This window comes from Pseudophryne corroboree, chromosome 5 (assembly GCF_028390025.1).
Source record: "Pseudophryne corroboree isolate aPseCor3 chromosome 5, aPseCor3.hap2, whole genome shotgun sequence".
NCBI lineage: Eukaryota > Metazoa > Chordata > Amphibia > Anura > Myobatrachidae > Pseudophryne > Pseudophryne corroboree.
This window is the reverse complement of record NC_086448.1, coordinates 739295982-739323818: the sequence shown is the minus strand read 5'-3', so window position 1 is coordinate 739323818 and position 27837 is coordinate 739295982. Positions and strand designations below refer to the sequence as shown.

Below are 27837 nucleotides of genomic sequence, written 5' to 3'. Positions count from 1 at the left end.
AATTATTATATGGACCAGTGGTTCTCAAACTTTTTGAATCACGGTGTCCTAGAGTATTAGAATTTTTTTCACAGCACCCCTAGGCCAATTGTTTGTTATTGAGAAATGGAGAAAGAAATATTAAATTAAGTAAATTGTGTTTATATGTCATATATGTTTATATGTCATAATAAAGGTAGGTTCAATTATGTGGTGAGATTTGCTTCTGTTTCTCCACATATTTTATGATTGACAGCCACCAGCACTGGTTTTGCCTATTACATTGCCCATAAATAATTTTAATTGGTCCTGGGCTACCAATCCAAGGCACCCTGCAAGTGTCCCGAGGCACCCAGCCTCGGAAAACAATTTGAGAAACACTGTTATATATATTTATTGTTTTGCTTTTACTTTAACTTTTTTTGTTAATCTAGAAGGCCACATCCAGGCCAGTTCTAGGTTTGCAGTCTGTGCACATGTGCACTGGCAAATCTGGTGTATGCCTGCACAGATATATGCAGGAGTAAGTGTCAAATTGGTAAGCCTACAGATCTAATGCTTTTTACTGGTCTACAAATTCGTAACTCCTTCCAAAGCCATCTTGTGAACCCTATGTATGTGTTGCAATGCTTTGCCCTTCGTCATGACAGTGGGCTATGGCATGCCATCATAGGTGGCAAGGTCCTATGCAGTCAGGAAGATAATGAAACAAAACAGGGAACGAGGAGGCAGACAATTCCAGTGTTTCCTTATAGCCTGCAAAAAGAATAATAAAAAAAACAATCTTTAGTACATGTATTAATTTGTATGTGGAACAATCAGGAACAAAATGTTTAAGGACAGCTTGCCTCTGACAATCCTGCAATCGGGACCGTAACTAGGTGTGTGCCGATGGTGCCTTGACCACAGCGCAAATGCGCTGAGGGCACACCATCTGGCAGCACACCCCCCCCCATACGGCCATCATGTCCAGTGAGTCAGTACTGAAAGACCCGCCGCCGCTGCTACTTGTCTCCCGCTGCCGCCTCTACAAGGGAGTGGGAGCGCTACCGCAGGCGGCAGCTCCTGGACATGAGTGTCTGTGAGTCCCTGTGGAAGCCCTGAATGCCAGATCCCCCCCCCCTCAGGTGAGAGAGAGACAGACACACAAAACTACCCCCCCATGTGTAAAAAAAGGGGGACCCCGCTGCCTAATGTGTAAAAAAGGGGTACTCTGCCTGCCTAATGTGTAAAAAAAGGGGGACTCTGCTGCCTAATGTGTAAAAAAGGGGGACTCTGCTGCCATAATGTGTAAAAAGGGGGACTCTGCCTGCCTAATGTGTAAAAAAGGGTAACTCTGCATGCCGTAATGTGTAAAAAGGAGGACTCTGTGCTGTAATGTGTAAAAGGGGACTCTGCCTGCCATACTGTGTAAAATGGGTAAAAGGGGGACTCTGCCTGCCATAATGTGTAAAAGGGGACTCTGACTGCTGTACTGTGTAAAAGAGGGACGTTGCTTGCCGTAATGTGTAAAAGGAAGCTCTATGGCCACGCCCCTTCCCCATGAAGCAAGGCCCCTATATGTTTGGTGCGCGCCTATGGCATGCATTGGCCCTGTTTTGTATATGGGGGGGGGGGTGGACACACACCAATGCTGTTTCTTGCACATAGCACTAAAATATCTAGTTATGGCACTGCCTGCAATGTTACAGAAATAAAAATATTTACCATAGCACATAGCCATTTTATATTACTGTAAGTTTCCATTTTAAGAAAATGGATCTGGACAATTTGTAGGAAGAAACACATTGGAGATTTTATGAGTTCTGCCTTTCATTACTAAATAACAGTAAAGTTGTATTAAACCTTACATGAATATTGTCCAGCATAGGCATGGGTTAATCTTTGGGAACATCTGCGGTGGTTTATTGAATCAATAAGTGTTTATGAGACAGTGTGTTCAGCTGCAGTGTGTATATGAAATTGACAGCCAAAAAAAAAAGTAACAGTAATTAAAAAAAAAAATATTAATTTTTTGTAGGTCTTTTTTAACATCTTCCATTTTTTATTGAATTAATCTGTGTAGTAATTGTTTACAACTAGGTCTGTCATTAGCAATTATAGAAATTATATTCTCTGGACACAGATTTATTTTTGAGAGCATTTAGCTACGTCATTCAGATATAGCATGTGATCCAATAATTTTCAAGCAGGCCTTCAATTAATCAATGGGATTGCCAATAGCTAATTAAAGCTTTATTAAGCAATGGTCCCATCTACTTTTCTGCTTGTGTATTATTATTACTTTTAGAATCATTGTTCCATTTTATAGCACCATCTATTATGCAGCACTGTACATAGCGCATTTGTTCTTCACATCCATATGAAATGTACAAAGAATTGTCCTCTGTCTGTGTCATCATTCTGCATTGTCCCACTACTTTATATATAAATCAGTGTTTTGTGTTTTGTTTTGTTTTTTATTTTTTGGTTACCAAATAAAACAATATATCATGTTATGATTTTCTATAAAGCCATGCACATAAGAAGTGAGAGTGGGGAAAGAATGATCTGTGCAGCAGAATAATCAGGATTCTACTCCGCAAATAATAAATAAAAAAATCAGTATTTAAAAAAAAAATATATGGAAGTTGTGTTTTATAGGAAAGAGACAAATGCAAATTCATGTCATTAACACTTACAGTTGTGTTGCTTTTTGGTAACAGGTTTGTGTGTGTGTGTTGAGGGGGGGGGGGGGACAGTTATTATTGTAAAATGTAACAGAAGGGACTTGAGTGCAGTTGATGATTCCTTAAGCCAAATTAGGGGATGGAGAGAGCATTTACCATTATTAAAACTGTACCCAAAACATTCCAAGTCGTTTTAATTATAACTGACCTACATGCACAGCATTTTTTTAATATCTTCATTAATGATAGGGTATTGTCATATCATTAATGACAAACTGGACATTTTATTTTTTTATTTTGTCTATATAGGTTTTTTGTTTTTTATTACATAATAGCACTCCTAGAATACATTGATCTCCTTTTGTTCTCTGCTGTCAACAATCAGTATATAAGTATGCCCGATATTATTGTCAATGAACAGATGAGCTTGTACAATTTAGTATTATTATTATTATTATTATTATTATTATTATTATTATAATAATACTTATTATTATTATTATTATTATTATTTTTTTTTTTTTTTTATTATTATTATTATTATTATACACACACACGCGCGCGTGTGTGTAATATATGAACTGATGCTTTTTGATAAGATTAATAATAATAATAATAATAATAATAATTAATTTAAATAATAATAATAATAGTAATACTGAGAAAACTAATAATAATAATAATAATAATAATAATAATAATAATAAAAAACCTAATAATAATAATAATAATAATAATAATAAATAGTAATTCTGAAAACTTCATATTGCAACCAGGGCTGCCCCATTTCCATCCTGCTGCCAAGCAAATGACTGGCATCAACTATTTTATTGATACCATTTTCTCTCTTATTAGGCTTGCCAATGCTGTCTTCAGGGATCCTTTTATCCAGTGCGGAATATCTAGCCTTCAGCAGGTCTTCTATCTCAGGCCAAGAGATACTAAACAACGTAGAGACACTGAAGCAATCGGACAGAAGCACCAGGACAAGTTCCACCTCTCTGTATTTTGCATGACCATTACTTAATGCAAACAAAAAACAAACAGACTGAGAATTAAAAAAAAAAATGAAGTAACAGAAGGGGATTAGTGGAGAGATGTGAAAGAGAGGCTTGGATGGTATCTGCACTGTCTGCACAGTGATGAGTCCCAGGCAGAGAAGCAGCCAGGAGGAGCTCTGCGTCCAGATGGCCAGGGGAAAAGTGCTTGTCTTAGGTTACTGCAGGGCAGGCAGCTTGGGAAAGCCTGCTCCAAGCCCACCAGGTCTGAGGCAGAGGGAACAAGGCAGTATAAAGGAGCAGGCAATGCGCTCTCCCTATTGTTAGCATTACCTGACCCCCCCTGACCCCTTCATGACACAGATGTCTGCTACCTCCATTGCCTCCCACTGCTGCTTGGAGTCCTCCCACCCTTGCACCTGGGTAGCTGAGCCTGGCAGTCTGTTGGCACTGTGCTGTCTGACTGTGGAGAAGGAGACAGCCTGACAGAGAAAGCCTGCAGGAGAGAAAGAGAAAGAGAGAGAAAGAAGAAGAGGGAGAGAGAGAGAGAGAGAGAGAGAGAGAGAGAGACTGCAGGAGAGAAAGAAATAAACAGAGTGAAGAGAAGAAGAGGGAGGAGGAAGAGGGGAGGAAGAGCTTGCACTGCAGCCTTATGGTGGAAATCAGCACAGATCAGGCTCTTTCCTCCTCCAAGACAGAGCCACACACAGCTCTCTCCCAATAAATGCCTAATGCAGACCACCAGTGACAGCAGCAACTCCTGACGCCCCCCAGTCAGACCACTCTTGTCTGCAACACCGCCAGGGTCTTGTCAGTGCGGCAATTGCAGCTCAGCCTGGAGGAGACCCCCATCCTCCGCCCCCCTGCCTCCCCACCCTCAGGAACCGGGGGAGTGCGCTTTAAGCTGTGGGCAGCTGGAGTTCCTCACTTAGTTTTGACTTACTGGACGTGGATCATCTGGACTTTGCTGCATTCCTCCTCTTCTTCTTCTTCTTCTTCTTCTTCTTCTTCTTCTTCACTTTGGTTTTTATTTTTTACTTTTGCACCCCGTCCCTCCCCCCTTCCCTACTCATTCACAGAAAACAGGAACTTTTTATTTTGCAGTCACCCAGCCTGTGGCGAATGGTGGGAATCTCAAGCCCCTTCCAGTGTAAGTACCTGGTCACGTTTCAGTGCTTTTCATGAGTTCATCAGCTGGGAGTCAGGGGACCGCTTACCTTGTTTCTACAAATTGTTACACCCATTGTACTGTATACTGACTGTGCAGTGCCTATTGTTACACCCATTGTACTGTATACTGACTGTGCAGTGCCTATTTCTGGGGGACGATGGAGATAAGGGCATTATAGTGGTCTCCATAGGGCGCTATGATATTGTTTTTGGGGTGATGAAGAAGGTGCCCTGTGTTAGGTACTCCTGGAGTATTGCTTTGGGGCTAATGAAATGCTGATCATGGATGTTTTTTTGGTTAATGTGCTGTTGTTGTTTTTTTGTTTTGTGTTGGTTTTTATTTGGGGGCGGGGGGGGGGGGGTGCACATTACATTACATTTGTCTTTGCACTTTACACAAGAGACCTGGGTGACGCAAATTATGGTCATCTGTTTGCACTTGTGGATGTTTTTTTATAATGTTTCTTTTGCACTAGTAGATTGTTTTGTGTAGCATCAAAACTGCAAATATTATTGATATAAAGAAGGTAGTTTATGATTGTCAACATATGGAATTTCTATAGGGCAATCTACATATCTGAGTCGGCTTAGATGTGTTCTCTCTAGTGTATGTTCTTATACCGTTATATAAGTCATCAGCAGAGAGAGAGGTCTTCAACACTGTTTAAATCGTCTTAATCAGAACAAAGACGTCTTTATGGAACGTATGGCACACATAGAAAGCTCTGTTATATTATTTGGAAATGCAGAGTATCCCCCATACAGAACTCTGAGGTTACCCCAAATCCTCACTGCAATTTGGACATGATCTGCCAGCAGAGAAAGTTGTAGCAATGTGATTATAGACTTCTGCCAGCCGACATTAAATTGCAAGCTCACACGTACAAGCGTTGTGATAACGTATCCATTTATGTTCATCTTTTACCTCCAGCTCTGTATACAGTCTCACTGGGTGACATAGACCAGGACATGCCTGCCTAACTCTCCATATACAGTATGCTAACAGTAGCACGCGTACAGTATATGGCTGCATTTATTTTATACCCACTTCTTGTATCTGCAAATAGGAACTTCTTTAGTTGTGCAAATCAAACAGCGCTCTGCAATACGCTGGGAAAGGCGCTGCAAATCTTATGGCATTTACACCTTGTTGTGATATGAAGTACAGTGTGACACTATATATATATATATATATATATATACATACACACACACACACACACACACACACACACACAGCAACTTATAAATATACAATGATTGTATAACAGTGCCATATAAGTAGCGGAGGAGTGTGGTCTCAAATTACCCACTCGTGTTTATTTGGCTGTAAAATAAGTGTTTGTTTATACTGTCAGTTGCAGCCAGTGAAGCCACAGACACACATACAGATGACACATATTTATGTATTATCTGTGCAGGCTGTAATGGGCAGGTTGTGCAGCCAGGGTGGAGGCTGTTAGTCGCATTCGTTTTGATTTATATTTGTATTTATTTTATTTATTTACGTATTTTTGGTGCCTGTGATCCTGCCGTGGGAATGAGCAGGCATCTGGCCCTGTTTTATAACAGATTTGAGGCTTGCCAGAGATAAGCAGGAGTCTGCTCTGGGTCGCTGATAGTGTGTTTTGTATTTCCTGGTGGGACACACAATGTCATACTTAGTTTCCTTGCTGTACAAGCAGATTTCCTTAGGAAGCGCAGTTCCAGCAAGCAGCTTCCTCCAGAATCGCAGGCTCCGCCAACCCTCTCCAGGATAACATCAGCTTGCCCATTTCTTTCAAATCTGTAATCTCCCTACTTCTAATATATATATATATATATATATATATATATATATATATATATATTTATTTATTTATTTGCACACATGTACAGACGTGTGTGTGTGTGTGTGTGTGTGTGTGTGTGTGTGTGTGTGTGTGTGTATTGATATATATATATATATATATATATATATATATGCATGTGTATCTATCTATATACATTGCTTTTTAGTCATATATTCCTTTTATATCTATCTATCTATCTATCTATCTATCTATCTATCTATCTATCTATCTATCTATCTATCTATCTATCTATCTACATACCTTTTTTAGTCATATAGTCTTAGTCTGTCTATCTATCTATCTATCTATCTATCTATCTATCTATCTATCTATCTATCTATCTATCTATCTATCTATCTATCTATCTATCTATCTATCTATCTATCTATCTATCTCGTCTACCTACCTATTAGTGGCTTCTCCAGTGCATATTGTATTTATGCCTGCAGATGCGCCTTATGGTCACACATATGGAGAGTCACGTTTGCGAGATCCCAGCCGCCTCGCTGTGTCTATATTTGGTTACAATATCACTAGATCAATTTACTAATCCAAGATGTGTGTGAGGCTGAGGCCAGTCGCTATATGTGGCAGCATATTGTGATAAATGGTTTGGATGAAGTTAAATGTAATGTCCTGATCAATATACAGTGCTTCTTGCAGGAGTTCTGCAAGCAGCAGAAAATGAGTGGGGTGCCCGGCAGTATAACTGAATAGTAGCTGGAGAGAGTGGTCAGTGCACGGGCGGCGAGCTCCAGGGTCGATATCATCTCAGCTATGGCCAAATAACAGTTTATTGGAACCTGGAAGCGATGTCTTGCTGAAGGAGAAGATTGGAGCATTTAACAGACGTCCCTGCAGCCAAATGCTTTAACTGCAAGTGTTTATTATAGCCAAGGATGCTCCTATCTAAAGGCAATATGCTGGATTAAATATCAAAATTGTAGAGGTTTAATGTGCTTGGTGCTAAATATAGCCAAGGAGCTCCTGACATTCCAGTTGTTGTAGAACTACTAGTTCCAGTATTCCCTGTCAGCAGGTTATACTGAAACCTGTAGTTCCACAGCAGCTACAGAGCCATCAGTGGACTCGCTGGGTAACATACATTACCATTGAGGTGGAAATTTGCTGCTTATTCACTTTAAGGCTTTATTAAATTATTTGTAGATAAGTGTTGTCTGTTTTTTTAGGGGGGGTTTTAGCCCCACACAGAACAACACATACAAAGGTCTGCAGGTTGTCGCCCGACAACCCATCTCATTTTCTATGGCAGCACCTGACAGTGTGACAGTGTGACAGACATCCTTTGTGTGCAGATGTGTGAAGCTCATGTACAGTGGTTATTGTGTACTTATCTCCCCAGCACACTTGGCCAGCCCAATTTCTCCTCAATGTACAGGGGAATGAAAAGGGGACAGGAATAGAGTGCTTGGCCCGCCAGTGATGATGAAAGGCCCGTGTCTTTGTTCTGTGGGAAACTGTCATATGCTTGGCTGGGAGATGGCTTATCAGGCGCGGTATAAAGGTGATCTGGGGACTCGGTGGATTGTTCTCACGCTCATCCTAGCGTCAGCCTGGTATGGCAAACGGTGTTTCCTATGTGGCAGCTTCCCAGCACCAACTAAAGCATCAGTTTCAATATGCGCGGCTAGTGTGTACATATATATATATATATATATATATATATATATATATATATATGTCACACATAAGATATACACATAATGCACATATATATTTAAACACACACACATATATATTTCTGTGTGTGTGTGTGTGTGTGTGTGTGTGTGTGTGTGTGTGTGTGTGTGTGTGTGTGTATATATAAATATATACATATATATGTGTATGTGTATATATATATATATATATATATATATATATACACACATATACTGTATATACCCCAATATATGTATCTCTTCATGGAAACATTAAGACATTTATAGATTTGTTTTACTATATTATTTTCAGAAATAATAATAGGTAAAATAATAATTAAAAAAACGATTTAACGGTTTTCTATGCTATTCTTTATCTCTTATACCTGGCGCATAGACTTCTTCAGGATGTAAGATCCGGGCATTTCAGCATTAGCGCAATATAATGTACCTTAATTGTAAGTGATAAGTGCAGAACAGGTCAGGCGTGTTGTACAAACAGAGGAAGCGCCTAGCCCTAGCCTAACCTGCACTGGCCATCTGTGTGGGAGTACTCTACACCTGTCCATCCATTCTAATCAATTATTCTTAGAACAGGGGAAATGACCTCATTCATTTTAACATAGTGGATTTTATGTATAAAAAGTAGCTACTTATATTCCATATACCTATTGTTCTTGTTATTTATATATGTGTAAAATAAATATATATATATATATATATATATATATATATAAATATATATATATATATATATATATATAAAATGCATTGGATGTAAATAGAATAGTGTCAGCGTAGATACGTGCATAATTGGAGTAAATCCATCTCTGTTTTGTACATAGCACAGTGATGTGTTTATACGATGATAGGAGTATTACAACAAAGAGCACAGACAGGGCTTATACCGTCACCCCCTATGAAAGGTCGCATAAATCTCTGCGACATCTGTTTACAGTAATTATCAGCATAATTAAGATAAGAATGACAAATGCAGTAATGGAGAATGAAGATGGTCATATGTTGGATTTCTCACATTATTGTCACACGGTACAGTACACCAGCTCTGCAGTCCTTAACCCCTTCGCTTCCAACTGGGAGGATCAGAAGAGGAAGGGTTAACTGTGGCTATTTTTAAGAAGAGATGTTTTTAAAAGTGATTTAAAGGGGAAAGGCCCCATGTGAATGTGATGTAATGCTGGCAGATGTCCGTTTTGAATTAGGCAGATGAGGAAATGTATCTTGTTTTAAGTAGATACATTCAGTTACATTGTAATAGCTCAGTAAAGCCGGGTCCTCCCTGAGTCATATATTACTATTACCCATAGAGTAATGACAGAGCTCCCAGTATAACTCACTGTAGCTGTTGTTACTAATGCAGAAATATGTCGCCAGATTAACATTAAAGAGTCATTTCTCTCTGTGATAGGAAAATGTTTGCACATTATTGGATTAGCAGGATTTGTGAGAGACCCCTCTGTATCTGTAGTTCATGGTAGTGACACAGGGATAGAGGGTCACCCTACCCCCACTGTCTGGGTGATCACTCTTCATTCCCACATCATACAGTACATACAGCTGAATATTTTATCTTGTGTGTTTTATATATATGTGTGTGTGTGTGTGTGTGTGTGTGTGTGTGTGTGTGTGTGTGTGTGTGTGTGTGTGTGTGTGTGTGTGTGTGTGTGTGTGTATATATATATACATATATATAAATAAAATACAAGGCCAGGGTTGGCATGTCTGCATTCTGTAAACATGAGGGTTTATTAAAACTACATTAGGATTATCAGAAAAACAACATATACCTCTGATAATACTGTGTTGCATTCCTACAGTAGGCTGTACTAGTGAACTACAAGCCTAGCACATTATCCCCTGTATATATGATATATTATAAAATCATTGTCAATAATTAGCGTGAATAATTAATAAAACTAATTAAACAGCAAGACGCTACATATTCCTAGCCATCTGTTAAGAGGGAGAGAAAAAGAAAAATGCATGTGATAGCTTGTGTGTAATATAGTTTCCTTGCTTGTAATAAAGTGAACTGTACATAAATACACACACACACACACACACACACACACATACACACACACACACACACACACACACACACACACACACACACACACACAAGGATCCTAAACTGAATTTACTATTTATTATTGTATTGTAATAAAGACTGATTTGTTAGAAAAAGAAAATGCCTACTTTTTTAAATATAGACATCACTGGAAAACTGACCTGAAGGTGCTTCGATGATATAATATAGTTAAAACACATTATTGTTTTGTTGTTTTTTATTTTATTTTTTCTACTTGCTACATTTTGTATAGTTGGTAATCATTTTTTTTAATCACTGCCTTAAATCTTTGCCAATACCCTATCTACCCCACCCCCTTCCTACTCTCTCACACACACCTTCTTCCTCTTCTCTCTTCTCCAATCTCCCCACAGCCTTCCCTCTTCAATCTGGGCCATGCTGATACTGTAATCAGCAAGCTGCACATTGCCTGTCTCTCCAGCCTCACACATTGTGCTGTCCTGATGACAAGCCTCTGGCTTTAGATAAGCTAAGAAGGGTGTTTAATGAATACAGAAAGCCACTGTACCTCATCTGCCCTCAACCACTTATTTTTTCCTCACCTTCCTCTTTCCCACCACTGTCTATATCTCTCTCTGTCACACTCTCTCTCTCTCTCTCTCTCTCTCTCTCTCTCTCTCTCTCTCTATGCTGTATATACACTGTCTATCTATCTATCTATCTATCTATCTATCTATCTATCTATCTATTTTATTTATATATATATATATATATATATATACTGTATATACACTGTATATAAATGTATGTGAGCAAATATCTCTTTAGTAAAACATTTTATGCTTGTACTCACTGTGTGCGCCACCATGTGTGTTTTCCCTCTCTCTCTCTCTCTCTCTCTCTCTCTCTCTCTCTCTCTCTCTCTCTCTATATATATCACTCCAGTTTTCAAAAAGCGGTATCAGACCAGCATAACGTTATTTTAGGACCTTTATTCAGTGTGCTTTCACGGTTTCACCAGATACATCCATCTATCTATCTATCTATCTATCTATCTATCTATCTATCTATCTATCTGTCTGTCTGTCTGTCTGTCTGTCTGTCTGTCTGTCTGTCTGTCTGTCTATCTATCTATCTATCTATCTATCTATCTATCTATCTATCTATCTATCTATCTATCTATCTCCCCTAAAACTGCTATCTGAGGTAAGTTCTGTCTTCATTTTCCTGTTTGATCCTGGAGAATGGTTGATCACTGGAAGTAGTGAAGACATAACCTGTAATCTTCTACTCGCGGTTGTTGAAAAATCATTTGCATTTCCGATGAATCCTGCTGGAGAAATGTAGATAAGGGAGTTTGTGTTTGTATGCTGGAGTGTGCACATGTGTGTATCTGTCTGTGTGCCTGTGGGTGGTGGGTGGGTGTCATCCAATTGCTGGTGCTTCAGGCAAGATCTTGACTCTATCTGCCATCACCTCCTGCCTTAAAAACATTTCCATGAGTGAGATTAGCACTAGCCTTTATCAGGAATTTGAGGTTAGCTAGTAAGTCAACACAATGGAGCAGGAAGAACTGATAATTTATGATATGGGCTGAGGACCTGGTAACTGTACAGAGAATGTAGTGGGACTTTATCATCTGGAACTAAGTAGGAAGTGAGTCACCTTATGCTGGGAGCTTTGATTTATGACCGATTTCATTTCCTTTATCCCATCATTTATTTATCTGGAGATCGATCTGCTGATTGTTCGCTTCCTATAGCTCTTCCAATATATAAGGAACACACTATGAATTCTAGTACTGCATGCAGAACCTCTACTGCCAACCTGCATGCAGAACCCCTGCTGAAAACGCTTTCTAGTGCCAAGCAATCTTTGTATTGAGTTCTAAAATCCATTTTTAGTATTAACAGCAACAGAATCTAACATATGTCAAGTACTTTTTTTTTATATAATAACAATACTAGAAATATATCACATGGTCATGCATTTTCAAGTAGTGATGGGATAACACAGTGGCATAGTGGTAAGCATTACTCCCTTACAGTACTACGGTCATGAGATCAATACCCAGTCGTCGTCCATCCATGCGGAGTTTGTATGTCCTCCCTATGTTTTCTTGGGTTTCCTCCTGGTGCTCTGGTTTCCTTACACACACCCCCAAAACATAATTGTATAGGTTGATTGGATTCTGACAAATTGAACACTAGAGCATACAAGCTTGTATGTTAGGAATTTAGGCTGTGCGCTTCATTGGACCCTGGGCTGATATAAATGACATATATTCTCTGAGTAGTGCAGTGTAAATATGTAGTAATACTATGCACATAGCCTGTCAATGTTCATTTTCTAATGTGTATTCTGTTTTTTGGGCAGATGATATTTGTTCAGTTACTCATTTCGTAAGGAATCTGTAGCCAGCACTATGGTTATGTACTTGTATTTCGGGTGGTCTTCAGTTTGCCGGCTGTCGGGATCCCGGCACACAGTATACCAGTGCTGGAATCCCGACACCCAGCACACCGACACCTTTTCTCCCTCTTGGGGGTCCACGGCCCCCCTGGAGGGAGAATACGTGCGCCACCGTGCCCGCAGCGTGGTGAGCGTTGCGAGCCTGCAAGGGGCTCAATTGCGCTCGTCCATCTGTTGGTATGCCGACGGTCGGGATTCCGATGCCGGTATGCTGGCCGCTGGGAGCCCGGCCGCCAGCATACCATACTACACCCTGTATTTCATGTGTACAATTATATATATTTAATAACACTCAAACATCTAGAATGTCAGGTTTCATCCCGGTTTAATGCTGTTACAAATCAGAAACTTTGGGGGTAATTCAGATCTGATCGCTGGGCTGAGTTTTTTGCTGCCCTGCGATCAGATAGTCACCGCCTACAGGGGGAGCGTATTTTAGCTGTGCAAGTGTGTGAATGCATGTGTAGCAGAGCTGCACAAACTGATTTTGTGCAGTCTCTGCGCAGCCCAGGACTTACTCAGCCGCTGCAATCACATCAGGCTGGAATTGACGTCAGACACCCTCCCTTCAAACGGTTGGTCCCCGCCTGCGTTTTTCCTGACACTCCCTGAAACCGGTTAGTTGCCACCCACAAACGCCCGTGCGAATGGATCCTTCACACAAACCAGTCACTGACCAGCGATCCCCTTTGCCAGCCCTGCGATGCAGTGCAGTGCATACACATGTGCAGTTCGGATCTGATCGCACGCTGTGCGAAAATGCACAGCAGTAATCAGATCTGAATTACCCCCTTTGTCTCGCTTTCAATGCTCTCCAATGTGTGGCTGTGACGTTTGACTGCGCACATCATGGTAAAATAGGATATCCAACCATTGCCAATTTTTTTGCACACCTGCATGGGGTACAAAGAAAAATTGTTGATGTTGGGGGTCGTAAAGTGCCCGCTCCCCAATGGCACTTCATCATGAAGTGTTGTATGAAACTTGTTTGCTGTTAAAGACTAGTACACTTATACCCCTTTTCCACTAGCTCAAAAAACCCGGGTTTGTGCATGGGGGCACTCATCGACCCGTTTTTTTTGGTAGTGGAAACGGCTCCCTCTGAAAAAACCCGGATCAAGTGACCCGGAAATCCTACCCGCGTAGCTTCCCGGGACCTGTTTACAGCATGTGAGAGCCCATACCACCCTGACCGCAGTGTCCCGCGGGTGCTCGGGTGGTTGGGGGGGACAGCGCATGCTGTCAGTGCTGCTGCCTCTCCTGCTATGCAGACAGCAGCGCTGGCTAGGAAAGAGTGTGCCAGAGTGCTTGGCTTGCCCTCAGCAAGGAAGCCTCAAATTGGGGGCATGGCCTAGCGGGACCGAGGACATGCCCTGAGGGTCTCGATCTGCTGGTTTTCCCGGCGCTTGGATATGACGTCATCTCCAAGCGCCGGCCAGAAGACACTGCACCCAGGTGCAGTGTAAGTGGTGACGACCTGGGATATTCCCAGGTCGGGGCCGTTGTGGAAAAGGGGTCCGTCTCGGGTCTGACCTGGCTTGGAACCGTGTTCCAAATCCCGGGTCAGACCCATGACTTCTAATGGAAAAGGGGTATTATATAAAGTAGATTTTCTTTCAGACCCTGTTACAAACCCTGCCCTCTCACAGTCTAGTAAAAGGCTCTGCTGGGGGTAATAATGTTCGTTGAAGAAGACTTACCTTCTGCTGGAAAGCGAAATGTGCATGTGTTCACTTTTCTGCAACTGTTGATACCATTAGTGGTAAATTATGTAGCACAACTACTGTACTACTATGCTCCTACTGTGTTTACTTACAACCTCAGGCTAAACTGTCAACATGTGTGGTCCAGAGTGTTCCAGTGACTTTCTGTGTAAAGGTTTGGAAAAGCATGAGGTGTAAAACAAAGTTCTTAAGTATTTACTGGTCCTTCCTTTAGACCAGAAACACTTTTTAGGTAATTTATGGGCACTTGTGGGGTTACATCCGGCCCTCCGAGCCTTCACTTTTAACTAGAGATGAGCGGGTTCGGTTCCTCGGAATCCGAACCCGCCCGAACTTCAGTTTTTTTTACACGGGTCCGAGCGACTCGGATCTTCCCGCCTTGCTCGGTTAACCCGAGCGCGCCCGAACGTCATCATCACGCTGTCGGATTCTCGCGAGGCTCGGATTCTATCGCGAGACTCGGATTCTATATAAGGAGCCGCGCGTCGCCGCCATTTTCACACGTGCATTGAGATTCATAGGGAGAGGACGTGGCTGGCGTCCTCTCCGTTTATAGAGATTCGAGAAGAGAGTGAGACAGAGAGAGACACAGTAGTAATTTTGGGGAGCATTAGGAGAAGTACTACTACTACTAGTACTTGCTGAAGTGATAGAGATAGTGTGACTGTATTATCTGACTTGTGGGGGAGACACTGACAGTGGGGAGCAGTTAGAGTCTGAGAGCAGGACTCAGGACTCAGGAGTACATATAACGTACAGTGCACACTTTTGCTGCCAGAGTGCCAGCCACACTGCCATTGTTTGTGACCACACTGACCACCAGTATAATATATATTGTGATTGTCTGCTTAGGACTCAGGAGTACTACTTGCAAGTTGCTGATAGTGTGACCAGTGACCTGACCACCAGTTTAATAATCACCACCAGTTTATGAGTTTAATATATATATATATATATATATATATATATAATTGTATATAATATATATATAATATTGTATACCACCTAGCACCTACCCGTGTTTTTTTTTCTTTTCTTTCTTCTTTATACATACTACTATAGTAGCTTACTGTAGCAGTCTGCGGTGCTGCTGAGCTGACAGTGTCCAGCAGGTCCGTCATCAGTCATTACATAATAAATATATATACCTGTCCGGCTGCAGTACTAGTGATATTATATATACATATATATTGATTTCATCTCATTATCATCCAGTCTATATTATCAGCAGACACAGTACGTTAGTCCACGGCTGTAGCTACCTCTGTGTCGGCACTCGGCAGTCCATCCATAATTGTATACCACCTACCCGTGGTTGTTTTTTTTTTCTTTCTTCTTTATACATACTACTATAGTAGCTTACTGTAGCAGTCTGCGGTGCTGCTGAGCTGACAGTGTCCAGCAGGTCCGTCATCAGTCATTACATAATAAATATATAATATATACCTGTCCGGCTGCAGTACTAGTGATATTATATATACATATATATTGATTTCATCTCATTATCATCCAGTCTATATTATCAGCAGACACAGTACGGTAGTCCACGGCTGTAGCTACCTCTGTGTCGGCACTCGGCAGTCCATCCATAATTGTATACCACCTACCCGTGGTTTTTTTTTTTGCTTTCTTCTTTATACATACTACTATAGTAGCTTACTGTAGCAGTCTGCGGTGCTGCTGAGCTGACAGTGTCCAGCAGGTCCGTCATCAGTCATTACATAATAAATATATATACCTGTCCGGCTGCAGTACTAGTGATATTATATATACATATATATTGATTTCATCTCATTATCATCCAGTCTATATTATCAGCAGACACAGTACGTTAGTCCACGGCTGTAGCTACCTCTGTGTCGGCACTCGGCAGTCCATCCATAATTGTATACCACCTACCCGTGGTTGTTTTTTTTTTCTTTCTTCTTTATACATACTACTATAGTAGCTTACTGTAGCAGTCTGCGGTGCTGCTGAGCTGACAGTGTCCAGCAGGTCCGTCATCAGTCATTACATAATAAATATATAATATATACCTGTCCAGGTGCAGTACTAGTGATATTATATATACATATATATTGATTTCATCTCATTATCATCCAGTCTATATTATCAGCAGACACAGTACGGTAGTCCACGGCTGTAGCTACCTCTGTGTCGGCACTCGGCAGTCCATCCATAATTGTATACCACCTACCCGTGGTTTTTTTTTTCTTTCTTCTTTATACATACTACTATAGTAGCTTACTGTAGCAGTCTGCGGTGCTGCTGAGCTGACAGTGTCCAGCAGGTCCGTCATCAGTCATTACATAATAAATATATATACCTGTCCGGCTGCAGTACTAGTGATATTATATATACATATATATTGATTTCATCTCATTATCATCCAGTCTATATTAGCAGCAGACACAGTACGGTAGTCCACGGCTGTAGCTACCTCTGTGTCGGCACTCGGCAGTCCATCCATAAGTATACTAGTATCCATCCATCTCCATTGTTTACCTGAGGTGCCTTTTAGTTGTGCCTATTAAAATATGGAGAACAAAAATGTTGAGGTTCCAAAATTAGGGAAAGATCAAGATCCACTTCCACCTCGTGCTGAAGCTGCTGCCACTAGTCATGGCCGAGACGATGAAATGCCAGCAACGTTGTCTGCCAAGGCCGATGCCCAATGTCATAGTACAGAGCATGTAAAATCCAAAACACCAAATATCAGTAAAAAAAGGACTCCAAAACCTAAAATAAAATTGTCGGAGGAGAAGCGTAAACTTGCCAATATGCCATTTACCACACGGAGTGGCAAGGAACGGCTGAGGCCCTGGCCTATGTTCATGGCTAGTGGTTCAGCTTCACATGAGGATGGAAGCACTCAGCCTCTCGCTAGAAAAATGAAAAGACTCAAGCTGGCAAAAGCACCGCAAAGAACTGTGCGTTCTTCGAAATCCCAAATCCACAAGGAGAGTCCAATTGTGTCGGTTGCGATGCCTGACCTTCCCAACACTGGACGTGAAGAGCATGCGCCTTCCACCATTTGCACGCCCCCTGCAAGTGCTGGAAGGAGCACCCGCAGTCCAGTTCCTGATAGTCAGATTGAAGATGTCAGTGTTGAAGTACACCAGGATGAGGAGGATATGGGTGTTGCTGGCGCTGGGGAGGAAATTGACCAGGAGGATTCTGATGGTGAGGTGGTTTGTTTAAGTCAGGCACCCGGGGAGACACCTGTTGTCCGTGGGAGGAATATGGCCATTGACATGCCTGGTGAAAATACCAAAAAAATCAGCTCTTCGGTGTGGAAGTATTTCAACAGAAATGCGGACAACAGGTGTCAAGCCGTGTGTTGCCTTTGTCAAGCTGTAATAAGTAGGGGTAAGGATGTTAACCACCTCGGAACATCCTCCCTTATACGTCACCTGCAGCGCATTCATAATAAGTCAGTGACAAGTTCAAAAACTTTGGGTGACAGCGGAAGCAGTCCACTGACCAGTAAATCCCTTCCTCTTGTAACCAAGCTCACGCAAACCACCCCACCAACTCCCTCAGTGTCAATTTCCTCCTTACCCAGGAATGCCAATAGTCCTGCAGGCCATGTCACTGGCAATTCTGACGAGTCCTTTCCTGCCTGGGATTCCTCCGATGCATCCTTGAGTGTAATGCCTACTGCTGCTGGCGCTGCTGTTGTTGCTGCTGGGAGTCGATCGTCATCCCAGAGGGGAAGTCGTAAGCCCACTTGTACTACTTCCAGTAAGCAATTGACTGTCCAACAGTCCTTTGCGAGGAAGATGAAATATCACAGCAGTCATCCTGCTGCAAAGCGGATAACTGAGGCCTTGACAACTATGTTGGTGTTAGACGTGCGTCCGGTATCCGCTGTTAGTTCACAGGGAACTAGACAATTTCTTGAGGTAGTGTGCCCCCGTTACCAAATACCATCTAGGTTCCACTTCTCTAGGCAGGCGATACCGAGAATGTACACGGACGTCAGAAAAAGACTCACCAGTGTCCTAAAAAATGCAGTTGTACCCAATGTCCACTTAACCACGGACATGTGGACAAGTGGAGCAGGGCAGGGTCAGGACTATATGACTGTGACAGCCCACTGGGTAGATGTATGGACTCCCGCCGCAAGAACAGCAGCGGCGGCACCAGTAGCAGCATCTCGCAAACGCCAACTCTTTCCTAGGCAGGCTACGCTTTGTATCACCGCTTTCCAGAATACGCACACAGCTGAAAACCTCTTACGGCAACTGAGGAAGATCATCGCGGAATGGCTTACCCCAATTGGACTCTCCTGTGGATTTGTGGCATCGGACAACGCCAGCAATATTGTGTGTGCATTAAATCTGGGCAAATTCCAGCACGTCCCATGCTTTGCACATACCTTGAATTTGGTGGTGCAGAATTTTTTAAAAAACGACAGGGGTGTGCAAGAGATGCTGTCGGTGGCCAGAAGAATTGCGGGACACTTTCGGCGTTCAGGCACCACGTACAGAAGACTGGAGCACCACCAAAAACAACTGAACCTGCCCTGCCATCATCTGAAGCAAGAAGTGGTAACGAGGTGGAATTCAACCCTCTATATGCTTCAGAGGTTGGAGGAGCAGCAAAAGGCCATTCAAGCCTATACAATTCAGCACGATATAGGAGGTGGAATGCACCTGTCTCAAGCGCAGTGGAGAATGATTTCAACATTGTGCAAGGTTCTAATGCCCTTTGAACTTGCCACACGTGAAGTCGTGAAGTCAGTTCAGACACTGCCAGCCTGAGTCAGGTCATTCCCCTCATCAGGCTTTTGCAGAAGAAGGTGGAGACATTGAAGGAGGAGCTAACACAGAGCGATTCCGCTAGGCATGTGGGACTTGTGGATGGAGCCCTTAATTCGCTTAACAAGGATTCACGGGTGGTCAATCTGTTGAAATCAGAGCACTACATTTTGGCAACCATGCTCGATCCTAGATTTAAAGCCTACCTTGGATCTCTCTTTCCGGCAGACACAAGTCTGCAGGGGTTCAAAGAACTGCTGGTGAGAAAATTGTCAAGTCAAGCGGAACGCGACCTGTCAACATCTCCTCCTTCACATTCTCCCGCAACTGGGGGTGCGAGGAAAAGGCTCAGAATTCCGAGCCCACCCGCTGGCGGTGATGCAGGGCAGTCTGGAGCGACTGCTGATGCTGACATCTGGTCCGGACTGAAGGACCTGACAACGATTACGGACATGTCGTCTACTGTCACTGCATATGATTCTCTCACCATTGAAAGAATGGTGGAGGATTATATGAGTGACCGCATCCAAGTAGGCACGTCACACAGTCCGTACTTATACTGGCAGGAAAAAGAGGCAATTTGGAGGCCCTTGCACAAACTGGCTTTATTCTACCTAAGTTGCCCTCCCACAAGTGTGTACTCCGAAAGAGTGTTTAGTGCCGCCGCTCACCTTGTCAGCAATCGGCGTACGAGGTTACATCCAGAAAATGTGGAGAAGATGATGTTCATTAAAATGAATTATAATCAATTCCTCCGTGGAGACATTGACCAGCAGCAATTGCCTCCACAAAGTACACAGGGAGCTGAGATGGTGGATTCCAGTGGGGACGAATTGATAATCTGTGAGGAGGGGGATGTACACGGTGATATATCGGAGGATGATGATGAGGTGGACATCTTGCCTCTGTAGAGCCAGTTTGTGCAAGGAGAGATTAATTGCTTCTTTTTTGGTGGGGGTCCAAACCAACCCGTCATTTCAGTCACAGTCGTGTGGCAGACCCTGTCACTGAAATGATGGGTTGGTTAAAGTGTGCATGTCCTGTTTATACAACATAAGGGTGGGTGGGAGGGCCCAAGGACAATTCCATCTTGCACCTCTTTTTTCTTTAATTTTTCTTTGCGTCATGTGCTGTTTGGGGAGTATTTTTTGGAAGGGCCATCCTGCGTGACACTGCAGTGCCACTCCTAGATGGGCCCGGTGTTTGTGTCGGCCACTAGGGTCGCTTATCTTACTCACACAGCTACCTCATTGCGCCTCTTTTTTTCTTTGCGTCATGTGCTGTTTGGGGAGGGTTTTTTGGAAGGGACATCCTGCGTGACACTGCAGTGCCACTCCTAGATGGGCCCGATGTTTGTGTCGGCCACTAGGGTCGCTTATCTTACTCACACAGCTACCTCATTGCGCCTCTTTTTTTCTTTGCGTCATGTGCTGTTTGGGGAGGGTTTTTTGGAAGGGACATCCTGCGTGACACTGCAGTGCCACTCCTAGATGGGCCAGGTGTTTGTGTTGGCCACTAGGGTCGCTTATCTTACTCACACAGCTACCTCATTGCGCCTCTTTTTTTCTTTGCGTCATGTGCTGTTTGGGGAGGGTTTTTTGGAAGGGACATCCTGCGTGACACTGCAGTGCCACTCCTAGATGGGCCAGGTGTTTGTGTCGGCCACTAGGGTCGCTTATCTTACTCACACAGCTACCTCATTGCGCCTCTTTTTTTCTTTGCGTCATGTGCTGTTTGGGGAGGGTTTTTTGGAAGGGCCATCCTGCGTGACACTGCAGTGCCACTCCTAGATGGGCCAGGTGTTTGTGTCGGCCACTAGGGTCGCTTAGCTTAGTCATCCAGCGACCTCGGTGCAAATTTTAGGACTAAAAATAATATTGTGAGGTGTGAGGTATTCAGAATAGACTGAAAATGAGTGGAAATTATGGTTTTTGAGGTTAATAATACTTTGGGATCAAAATGACCCCCAAATTCTATGATTTAAGCTGCTTTTTAGTGTTTTTTGAAAAAAACACCCGAATCCAAAACACACCCGAATCCGACAAAAAAAATTCGGTGAGGTTTTGCCAAAACGCGGTCGAACCCAAAACACGGCCGCGGAACCGAACCCAAAACCAAAACACAAAACCCGAAAAATTTCAAGTGCACATCTCTACTTTTAACCCCCTGCTCCCTCCTGCTTTGTTGTCTTATTTGTTTGTTTAAAATTAAAATGCCTGCTAATATGTTATTACACATAGGTGTCTCTACTTTAATTGTATGTATTGTTTAAATTTATTGCTAAGATTAAGGGTGGTGATATGCGGGTCCTGAAGTGTTTCAGGATGCTTGTAAGTGCCCTAGGAAGCACTTCTATCACCCTACCTTCCCTTCTAACAATCTAAATAATAGCTTCTTTACGTTCTCGAGTATTTAAGGGAGCTCCATATATGTTGAAGTTTTTAGTGAAAGACAAATAATGATGTCATGGGTACTTCTTCAAGACATTGCATAGTTTTGTTGTGAGCAGGAGAGCCAAGGTTAAGACAATATAGCCCTCTTACTTCTCTTCCATGAACCAAACATATTGACATTTGAGGAATCCATTTGCTTCAGTGAACACGATAAATCATTACCGTTTACAAGGCCTGATTCATGTTTGTAAGTAAAGCAAATATCAAGCAACTGCTTTTGTAAGTAAAGCAAATAATCTGTGCATGGTAAATACTGACTGCATGTAGCCCACTTATGTGAGACAGCTTTATTTTTACACTGCAATTTAGATTTCAGTTTGAACACACCCCACACAAATCTAACTCTCTCTGCACATGTTACATCTGCCTTACTTGCAGTGAAACATGGTTTTGTCCAGTTGCCTGATAAGTTATTTTACTTACAAAGATGGATCAGGCACACAGATTGACCAGCTGCAATGACACTTAAGCGCCTTGAGTCCTATTGGAGAAAGAGCGCTATATAAATAAAATTATTATTAATTATTATTATTATTATATTAATGTATTTCATTTGTGCTTTCAGGTTACTTCAGGGGGTCTAGCAGAGGATGACACTGGGTGTTGCAATGGCTTAGGGTTCAAAGTTTGCTGCACAACAGAATGTACAGCAGCAATGTAATTGCAGCTGAAATTACACAGGTTTATTTGCAGCTCATTTTTAAAGGATAGCTTGACCCAAAACTTATAAATGAAATCCAGTTTTGATTATTCAGAATGGGTCAACGATTTCCATGTACCTGGACATATTGGCCCTCATTCCGAGTTGATCGCTCGCTAGCTACTTTTAGCAGCCGTGCAAACGCATAGTCACCGCCCACGGGGGAGTGTATTTTTGATTTGCAAGTGTGCGATCGCCTGTGCAGCCGAGCGGTACAAAAACATTTTGTGCAAAACAAGACCACCCCTGTAGTTACTTATTCTGTGCGATAATTGCTGCGACGAAGGTCCCGGAATTGACGTCAGATACCCGCCCTGCAAACGCCTGGACACGCCTACGTTCTCCCAAACACTCCCAGAAAATGGTCAGTTGACACCCATAAACGCCCTCGTCCTGTCAATCTCCTTGCGTTCGGCCGTGTGAATGGAATCGTCGCTAGAACCTGTGCAAAACAACCATGCTCTTTGTGCCCGTACGACGCACGTGCGCATTGCGGCTCATACGCATGCATAGTTTTGACATTTTTTTAAATGATCGCTACGCAGCGAACAACGGCAGCTAGCGATCGACTAGGAATGAGGGCCATTAAGTGCTCCTTGAGACTTTTTAGCAGTCGAATGACTCAATAATACACTTGTATGGTCGTCAGTCAGAACAACCAGATGACATTTCACATGGGCACTATTAACTTATTAAGGATTCTTTTATTCATTTATTTTGCTAATTTTTTTTATTGAATCATAAAAACACAAGGTAAGAATACAATATTAACAAATAGTGGGCCAGGTAGAACACAAACACATGACAAAAGGAACAACATTATCTAAACATTATCCACAAACAAATAAATAAATAGCTACACAAAAATAAATAACATTGTAGATAGACCCGGATCCAAAATAAAGCAATGTACGGTGATAAAAAGAAAAAATGAGAATTGTTATAAAAACGCAATGAAAAACCTTCAACAAAACATGATTTTAATGTGAAATTATATTCTCAGCTTCTATATTTTTAAATTAAGTCTCTGTAAAGACCGCTTATTAATTTGGGATGCGTTCAATTTACCTACAATCAAAATCCCGACAACCAACATGGTCAAAATAGCGACAAGGTCAAGATACCGACATTTAAAATGTCGACAGGTCAAAAAGTCGACATGAGTTTGTATGATTTTTTTATTGAAACCGACTTGTTCATACTTTACCATCCCAGTGGACCTGGAGGGGGAATATAATAGTGTGCCGAGCGCAGCGAGGCACCGTGCTCGAAGCCACGAGCCATGCAAGGGGACTCAGCACACTTATACGGTGCCCATGTCGACCTATGTCAACATACACACAAAAAAACAATGAAAAACTTGTGCTGACTTTTTGACCTGTCGACATTTTAAATGTTGGTATTCTGACCTTGTCGGTTTTTTAAATGTCGGTATTTTTACCTTGTTGGTGTTTTGACCTTGTCGATATTTTAACCGTCGTTCAATTATCCCATTAATTTAATTCCTGTAACAAATGGCATATTCTGGCCTTCTCTCCCGGAATGAATCTCATACGCCCGTCGCTGCCTTCTTCCTAATTGAAGTCAGTGCGCTAGGCGGCTTGATATGACTTGTGCTGAATTGTGCCATTATGGACTCACCGCTTGCTGCATAACACCCCCTTTGCCCACTTGGCTTAAACATACACACCCGCACCATGACCTGGGTGCCTCCTCCCAAAGCTGGCACTCGGTACGTATAACTTATACCCTTTAAGGTGTATCTGTTTCACCATGGAGGCACACAATAATGTTGTCCTCACATTGCAGAACCACTATTTAATTCAACGTGATGTGTGACCACGATGTCAGGCGACTCGATATTACAGCAGCCCAACATTCTCCTGCTCAACAGCCCTGGGGTGCGAGGAAAAGTGGCGATGTTGGTGGCCAGCTTTCCGTTTGTCCCCACAGAACTTTGCGGGCATAACCAAGGAGTGAGTCGCACCCATTATAGTTTCACATTGTGAGGTGAAAACTTTTTTGCCAATTTCCCTACAGATAGGTTTACATTTTCTAAAGGCCAAACGTGTCAATTCCGAATGGAAGAGCGATAAAAGAGAGGAAAAACACCATCATTTTTTTCCGTGTGTTTTTCAATTTGTGCAGGATTTGAGGAGCTATTTTGTTAAACTGCTACATCTGCTTCAATATGAATATTGAATCACTACCGCTAAAATAACACCCTGTAATTTAGGAGCCTCTGTAATCTTTTGTTAATGCAAGTGGTTTTCAGAGGGGGAAAAAAACATCAATTTTCTTTTCTGAAATTCCTTTGCCTAATGTACATTTTTGGTTCTTACCACTTATCTTTGGTGGGTGAAAATGGTATTCTGTAATTAGAATGCAGTGAATGTGTGCCTGGGTGAATGTTTTACTACAGGTACCATTAGTGATGCACAGAATAAAAACAATAAATGAAATGGCATTTCACATATTATATATGGCAGAGTGTGCTTTTTTTTTGTTTAACTGATTGTTATGAGAACTCTTAAATATTAATAATTATGGTGTACAGCATTTAGGGGGGAATTCAATTTTTCTGCAAAAAAAAAACCTTGCTTTTTCGCTATTTTTTTGTCTAATTTTTTTTTTTTACAGGTAATTCAATTAATGTCATTTTTTTGCAGAAAATGTTACCCATTTGCATGCAAAAATACAGAGGATCTGGGATATGTTCCTGGATCCTTGTGTTTTTGCGATTGCGGAGGTAAAAAAAAACAACTACACTTATCGCGGATTTTGTTTTTCCCACCTCCAGGCTGGTGAAGTAAAATCCATGATAATGCTTGCTATCGGTGTCAATTGAATTAGCCCCCAGGGATCAATTTACCACAGCTAATTGAATTCCTCCCTCAATATCTGTCCAGTTTTTGCTACATATTTTCATTTGCAATGGTTTAAAGTCTTTTACTTTTTTATTTTAATTTGTTCCTAGTCAGTCTGATTTATTTAGTACCTTGTACCTCATTAGAACCATTATTTTTATTACATGATAAATTAAAATTTTCCTCCTAAAATACTGCTCGGTTTAACCTCATGTATACAGTAGGTGCAGTTGGTGTCTATGAAGGGATTAACACAGGAAAGGAAATCTTACAATACCTCTCCAGCCGATTCCTTCGCGGCCTAGTGTCAGATAGAGATATTGAAGCTGCTCTCCAGGCAAAAAAAACCAAAAACATTCATTATTGTTGCGCTATACAGAATAAGGAATGTTAGTTGTCGGTGCTGGACCACTGTTTATGTTAAATAGGGGCCTTGGATTATTTACATCATTTCACATAAGAAAATACCCAATACGGTAGACATTCTATAAAATCATTTGTAAATACATCAAGGAAATCGTAACAATGTGACCATTCTAACTCCCACTCATTAGAAACACTAATTGCATTAAGTTTAGGGTACAAACTTTTGTTAACGTGGATGGTTGACCAGATATAAGACGTACAAAAGAGAATGCTATTTAGTGAACATAGGGGGTAATTCAGAGTTGATCGCAGCAGCAGCAAATTTGTTAGCAGTTGGGCAAAACCATGTGCACTGCAGGGGGGGGGGGCAGATATAACATATGCAGAGAGACTTAGATTTGGGTGGGTTATTTTGTTTCTGTGCAGGGTAAATACTGGTTGCTTTATTTTTACACTGCAATTTAGATTTCAGTACTGATAACAGGAACAGAAAGGTGTGAAGTATCTATTTGCTAGAGATTACAGTCTGTTCCTTCCTTTAGACCTTTGGTTGAATGTTTTCTCATCAGTTTTACTGACAATGGAAAGGGTTTGAAGTCTATGGGGTGGTCTTCAATACGTTCAAAGTTTTACCCAATAGCCTCAAATGAGACCCAGAATAGAAGCTGCCACTTTGTGAGCTGAAACAAATGTCAACCAATTAGTTACTAGGGCTAAGAATGGGTACACATCAGGACAACGGAATTGGGCAGATGTTGGGCCAAGTTCCTTACAGGCCGGACTATGCCCGATTGCCTATACACACCAGGAAGATTTTTATGAACAACCGATCACTGTTCCGTCCATCATCACACTGTACCAGGTCGCATGCAATATCTTCCGGTAGGCCGTGAAGCAAGGCTGACCGGTATATGTTGAATGCGACCCGCAGGAGTACACAACCGAGGGTACACACTGCAGGATGTAGACGATTTCGTGCCACTATGGCAACTCATCCTGACATCATGCTAGTGTGTTCTCGCCCTAAGGGTAGTATGGAGTTCTTTGTGAACTGAAGAGATTTCTCCTGTTCAGTCATGGAGAATGTTGGCTCACCCCACAGAATGACTACCTGCCTTGTATGTAGTGCGCAATTGTCACACAACAAGTCACACATCATTAGTATGTTTGAATACATAGGAATCTAAACCAATAGCAATATGCAATAAATGAAGTGGCTGGGCTATTTATTGGCTCTGTCATAGCTGTGTCTTAGGGAAGTAATTTCTATGCTATAATAAACAAAGGGTCTCTCTACCAGCTGTATTTCTGTGTTTCTGTCAGACATCTACAATATAATGGAAAAAAAGTCTGTGTCTATGACAAGTGCAGTGTGAATATTGCCATTCATAGTGATTGACAAAATTATCAGCCAATCAGATGCTGCCTAGGCATGGTGTACCAGCTGTGCGGATCACAGCCCTCCAAGCAGTGGTGGATCCAGAGATACAGTGTTTCCGCTTTCACTCTTTCTGTATCCTTGTGATTGTAATCACCCTCCTGTGCACATTTTATAGCTGTTTGAAGGCAAATTCATATTTGTCCATCATGCTGTGACAGTGGATAAATTCCCTTTGTTGTACAGACCTTCTGACATCAGGGATGGGCAGTATGACAAGTACAGAGGCCAGTATACACTGTGGCTCTTTAGCTGGCAGCAGGCCAAGAACAGGATGGATACGAACTGCACCGAAAGGCCTCTCTGGCTGGCGGAGCTGGCCTTTGTGTCCCTAGTTTAATTAAGTGCCCCCCAGTGGACACTTACGCCCAGGTTGTAAGTGTCTGTGGTGGATATGTGATAATCTGTCACCAGTAAATGCATTAACATTGGAAGTGGTAATTGTGCCCAGTAGTGGGGTTGTGTCTGCCCAATGCTCACATGCACAGTGGGAGTGGTGGTAATGGTGCCCAGTAGGGAGAGTTGTGTTTGCCCAATGGACACATACACAGTGTGGGGGTAATTGTACTCTGTAGAGAATATAGTATATGCTCTATAGACACATATAGGTGGGTGGGGTAATTTTGGGGTGTTCACACATAGGCATAGATTGTGACTGGAAAGGTGGGAAGGTGAGACTAGAGAGGGGGAGG

At 42.0% G+C, this 27837-nt stretch overlaps 1 protein-coding gene across 1 annotated transcript in view; it reads left to right on the top strand.

The window, feature by feature from the left end:
- Positions 1–3827: 3827 nt before the first annotated feature.
- The window catches only part of RUNX1T1 (RUNX1 partner transcriptional co-repressor 1), a 179211-nt gene continuing 155201 nt past the window's right edge, over positions 3828–27837 (top strand). The window contains exon 1 of the mRNA XM_063924093.1: positions 3828–4796. Coding sequence (XP_063780163.1) covers positions 4769–4796 — 28 coding nt within the window. The 5' untranslated portion in view covers positions 3828–4768. The remainder of the gene's footprint in view (positions 4797–27837) is intronic.